General features: G+C 37.8%; 1 protein-coding gene across 1 annotated transcript; it reads left to right on the top strand.

Annotated features, from left to right (window-relative positions):
* Window positions 1-491: 491 nt before the first annotated feature.
* Window positions 492-3,968, top strand: LOC103963078 (calcium-dependent protein kinase 32). Its single transcript, XM_048576695.1, has 8 exons — window positions 492-1,119; window positions 1,456-1,579; window positions 1,665-1,808; window positions 1,980-2,132; window positions 2,266-2,381; window positions 2,734-2,901; window positions 3,109-3,342; window positions 3,509-3,968. The coding sequence occupies exons 1-8, from the start codon at window positions 619-621 to the stop codon at window positions 3,662-3,664; spliced, it is 1,596 nt and encodes a 531-aa protein (XP_048432652.1). The 5' UTR covers window positions 492-618; the 3' UTR covers window positions 3,665-3,968.
* Window positions 3,969-4,716: the final 748 nt, after the last annotated feature.

Genomic DNA, 4,716 nt, shown 5'->3' with positions numbered 1-4,716 from the left:
CAAGGGTAATTTGGTCTATGAGAAAAGAATAATAGTACCATTTTGTAATTATGACAACTGGTTAGGGGCATTGTTTGAGATAATTTTAATTTTGTTTACAATATTTTAGGAAACAACAAAGCTCTCCCCTTCCGGAATCTGGACCTCCTCTTCTTTCTGTGCCTATTCAACTGTGTATTAAGAGAGAGAAAGAGATAGAGGCGCTAGAGAGAGAAGGAGAGAGAGAGAGAGAGAGAGAGAGAGAGGCTAGAGAGAGAAGGGGAGAGAGAGAGAGAGGTTAGGAGGGAAGTCTCTGCGACAGAGGCTGGACCCTTTCTCTGTCCTTCTGTCTCTATTCCACCAATCCGCCAAATGGTGGCTCTCACGCGCTGAAATTCCCCTTCTCATCTTCTTCTTCAATTCCAAACCCCAAAACCCTCTCTCCTCATTTCCTTAAATCCCATCTCTCGTTTCAAATTCTGGTCATCTTCCAAAAATTTTCTCAATTCAATTGGGCTACAGAGCAATTCGGATCTTGACCTCAAAAACCCATCTCTTGATTTTGCCCTAAAACCTCAGATCTCGAGTTTTCGATTCGAATTCTGACACGATTGTGGCTCCCAGACCGATCTTTCACAGATGGGTAATTGCTGTGTGACCCCCCAGACGGGTTCGCCGTTGAAGGACAAGAAGAACAGGAAGAATCCATTTGCGATTAACTACGTTGCCGGCCATGGAAATGGTGGCTCCAAGCTCTCTGTGCTGAAAGACCCAACTGGCGTTGAAATCGAGCAGAGATACGAACTGGGTCGGGAGCTCGGCCGCGGAGAGTTCGGAATTACCTACCTTTGCACCGATAAGGGCTCCGGCGAGACGTTTGCTTGTAAATCGATTTCGAAGAAGAAGCTGAAGACAGCTGTGGATATAGAGGATGTGAGGAGAGAAGTTGAGATCATGAAGCATTTGCCTAAGCATCCCAACATAGTGACCTTGAAAGACACCTATGAGGATGACCAGGCTGTCCATCTTGTTATGGAGCTCTGTGAGGGTGGTGAGCTCTTCGATCGAATCGTGTCGAGAGGCCACTACACAGAGCGTGCGGCTGCCGCCGTCACGAAGACGATTGTTGAAGTTGTTCAGGTGAGGGTTTTGGTGGTTTCTTGTGATCTGTTGGATTGGTGATTAATTGGATCTTGTGAGGGTATAGATTTTATTTTAGTACTTGTTTACTAGTGATAGACTTTGATTAAATCTAGATCTGATTGAAATTTTGATCATTTGTTTAATTCTTTGATGAGTATATTCCATTTTCATTGTATTGGTGGTCAAATTGCAGTTGTCGAGTTGTGGTGAATTGATTCTTTTGTACATTTTGTATGTATAGAATCGATTTTTTGTTCCCCAAGATTATTCTTTGAGGAATCAACCTTTAGATTGTTCCCTGCAATGATTTTAATGCGTTTAATTCTCCTGCAGATGTGCCACAAGCACGGTGTGATGCATCGGGATCTCAAACCCGAGAACTTTTTATTTGGAAACAAGAAGGAAACAGCACCTTTAAAGGCAATCGATTTTGGGTTGTCCGTGTTCTTTAAACCTGGTAAAGTCCTCTCCAAAACTATTGACATTTGATTGTTCTTGCTCTGATTAGTTTACTAATAATTTTTTATTTCATGTGTTTCCAGGTGAAGTATTTAGTGAAATTGTTGGAAGTCCCTATTACATGGCTCCTGAGGTGCTTAAACGCAACTATGGTCCTGAAGTTGATGTGTGGAGTGCTGGAGTTATACTATATATCTTACTTTGCGGTGTTCCACCATTTTGGGCAGGTTTGTGTGTGTTTGTATATGTGCGTGTCTATTTAAATGTCACCATTTTGGATTTCAGACCCTTTGAAATGAATTGCTTACTTTTCTTCTATTGAATTCTGATTTACTTGCTGGCTTTCCTATGCTAGCATTTCTGACAATTTCTGACTTGAATCTATTATCTTGCTGCAGAAACTGAACAAGGAGTTGCACAAGCAATTATCCGGTCTGTTGTAGATTTTAAGAGGGACCCCTGGCCTCTGGTTTCTGATAATGCGAAAGACCTTGTGAAGAAGATGCTTAATCCTGATCCAAAGCGGAGGCTTACAGCCCAGGAAGTTCTAGGTAATGTTCAGTTCTGCCGACGGTTATCATTATTGTTTATCATTATAAAGAGACTTTTGTTGCTTGAAGAATTTGGAAAGTGCAAAACATAATATTATGAACGTACATCTTATTCTTGCTTCTTTAAGTGCAGATCATCCTTGGTTGCAAAATGCAAAGAAAGCTCCAAATGTTTCTTTAGGTGAAACTGTTCGGTCAAGGCTCAAGCAATTCTCTATCATGAACAAGCTCAAGAAAAGTGCTCTCAAGGTAGTCTTCCAAAGATTTATGTTGGATAATTTTTTTCATAACCTTTCAGGCTGGTTTGGTATTGCTGTGCTTTAAAAAAAACTGCTTCTACTGTGCTGTGAGAATAAGCTTATTTTTGCTGCTTCACGTTTTCAGCATTTTTTCATCCAAAACTGTGAAAATAAGCTGTTTTTAAGTGTTTACCAAACATCTTTTTGAGCTCAGCTTTTTTTGATACCCACTTTTTATAAAAGCACCTCAGTACCAAACCAGTACTGCATCTCATTTGTGTGTTCTATTGTATGTGTGATATGTATGTGTCCTCAGTTACTAATGGTTTCTTTTGGTTCTTTTGGAATTTTTAAATTAACAGGTTATAGCTGAGTTTTTGTCGATGGAGGAAGTTGCTGGCATACAGGAAGGATTTAAGCTCATGGATATTAACAACAAGGGCAAGATTAACATTGACGAGTTAAGAGTTGGGTTACATAAACTTGGCCATCAGATTCCTGATGGGGATCTTCATATTATGATGGAAGCTGTAAGTATTATCTTGTATTAGTGTAAGGTTTACTATGTTAGAGGATTAATTAGTTATGACCTGTGGTTTAATAATAATCTATATGCATGTTCGACTCAAAGAATCTGAAACCTTCTTGCTTGAATGACTCTGTGCATTGCGTTACATTTTAAAGATCCGTATAATGCTACATATGATAATAAGAGGGGGTTCTTTTCTCTTAAACAGGGTGATGTAGATAACGATGGATATCTGGACTATGGAGAATTTGTAGCCATCTCTGTTCACCTAAGAAGGATGGGCAATGATGAGGAGCACCTTCGCAAAGCATTTGAATTCTTCGACCAAAACCAGAGTGGGTATATTGAAATTGAAGAGTTGCGAAATGCCTTGAGAAATGAAGTTGATGACAACATTGAAGATGTAATCAATGCCATTATTTTTGACGTAGATACGGACAAGGTCAGTCAGATTGCATGTTAAATCTATAACCGACACACGTCGACCATTTTTCTAATTTTATCTTAATGGGAGTCTTGTTGCAAATCTGCATATGAACCAGAACCTTGAATTTTTCTTGTTGTAGTATTTGCTTAGAATCCACACTGAATCCTTTCCATGATTGCAGGATGGACGAATAAGTTATGAGGAGTTTGCCGCAATGATGAAGGCCGGGACAGATTGGAGGAAAGCATCAAGGCAGTATTCGCGAGACCGGTTCAATAGTCTCAGTTTGAAATTGATAAGGGATGGATCGTTGGAAGGTAAAACGGAGAGTACGTAACGTTGGAGGATTGACTCACGGTACTTGTGGGGAGGATGCATATTAAGGAAACAATCTTTCATTTTTTTTTTTTTTGTGTTATGTAATTCTTGTTCCATTTTTTTGTTGTTTTTAGACCGATTTGTGATTATTACTAGGACATGGGCCAAGGGTGTTCGTGTCTTGGTGAATGGTGATGCATGTAACGTATTTGTTGTAAGGGTTGGGTGGGGGAAAGAGTAGGTTGGAAAACAAGCTCATCGTGATTGTAAATATGTTACAAATTGGGACGCATATTTTCATCAAAAGTCATTGTTTGGTGTGAGTTTATGAGAATCATACATATTCGAATTAAGGGCTAGTTTGAAAAGTTCTTTTAAATAATTGAAAGCGTATTTCAAAAATTATTTTTGGATTTCAAAAGCATTTGCAGTATTTCCTGTAAGAAGCCCATGATTGGTGCCTTCAGTCATGTGCTTTTTTATGATTAACTTGTATTTTTACTAATACTATGTTTGGATGAGGGAAATAAACATAGAATTTTGGTAAAAGTTAGAATTTATAAATTGACAGACATCAATTCTTTTGTTTGGATTCATAAATATAGAAATTTACACTATGTTTGGATGAGGGAAATAAACATAGAATTTTGGTAAAAGTTAGAATTTATAAATTGACAGGCACCAATTCTCTTGTTTGGATTCATAAACATAGAAATTTAGAATTTCCACGTGGAAAAAAAACTTGGAATTTAGGACCTCCAAATCCTAAGTTCAAATTCCATGTAAATAGGTGTCATTTCTCAATTTCTATGATTGATAGTTTAAAAACAACAAATTCCGTATTCAATTCCATTGTTATTCTAGGTTAACCAAACAAAAAAATTTACAAATTCTAGAAAATAAAATCTCGTCATTTCAATTTCTGTCATTTTTAAATTCTTTTGTAATCTTAAATTTCTTCACCCAAACATAGTGTAAGGGTTGTTATGAAAAACATTTTTTTCAAAAGCGCTTTTAGTCATTTAAAAACACTTTCTAAAGGAGCTCTAGTTCTTTGGGAAGCAAATGATA

The sequence above is a fragment of a genome, unplaced genomic scaffold (genome assembly GCF_019419815.1).
Source record: "Pyrus x bretschneideri cultivar Hongxiangsu unplaced genomic scaffold, Pyrus_bretschneideri_v1 Contig9, whole genome shotgun sequence".
NCBI classification, from domain to species: Eukaryota; Viridiplantae; Streptophyta; class Magnoliopsida; order Rosales; family Rosaceae; genus Pyrus; species Pyrus x bretschneideri.
Note: the sequence above shows the minus strand (reverse complement) of the source record. Positions and strands in the feature narration are given on the sequence as shown.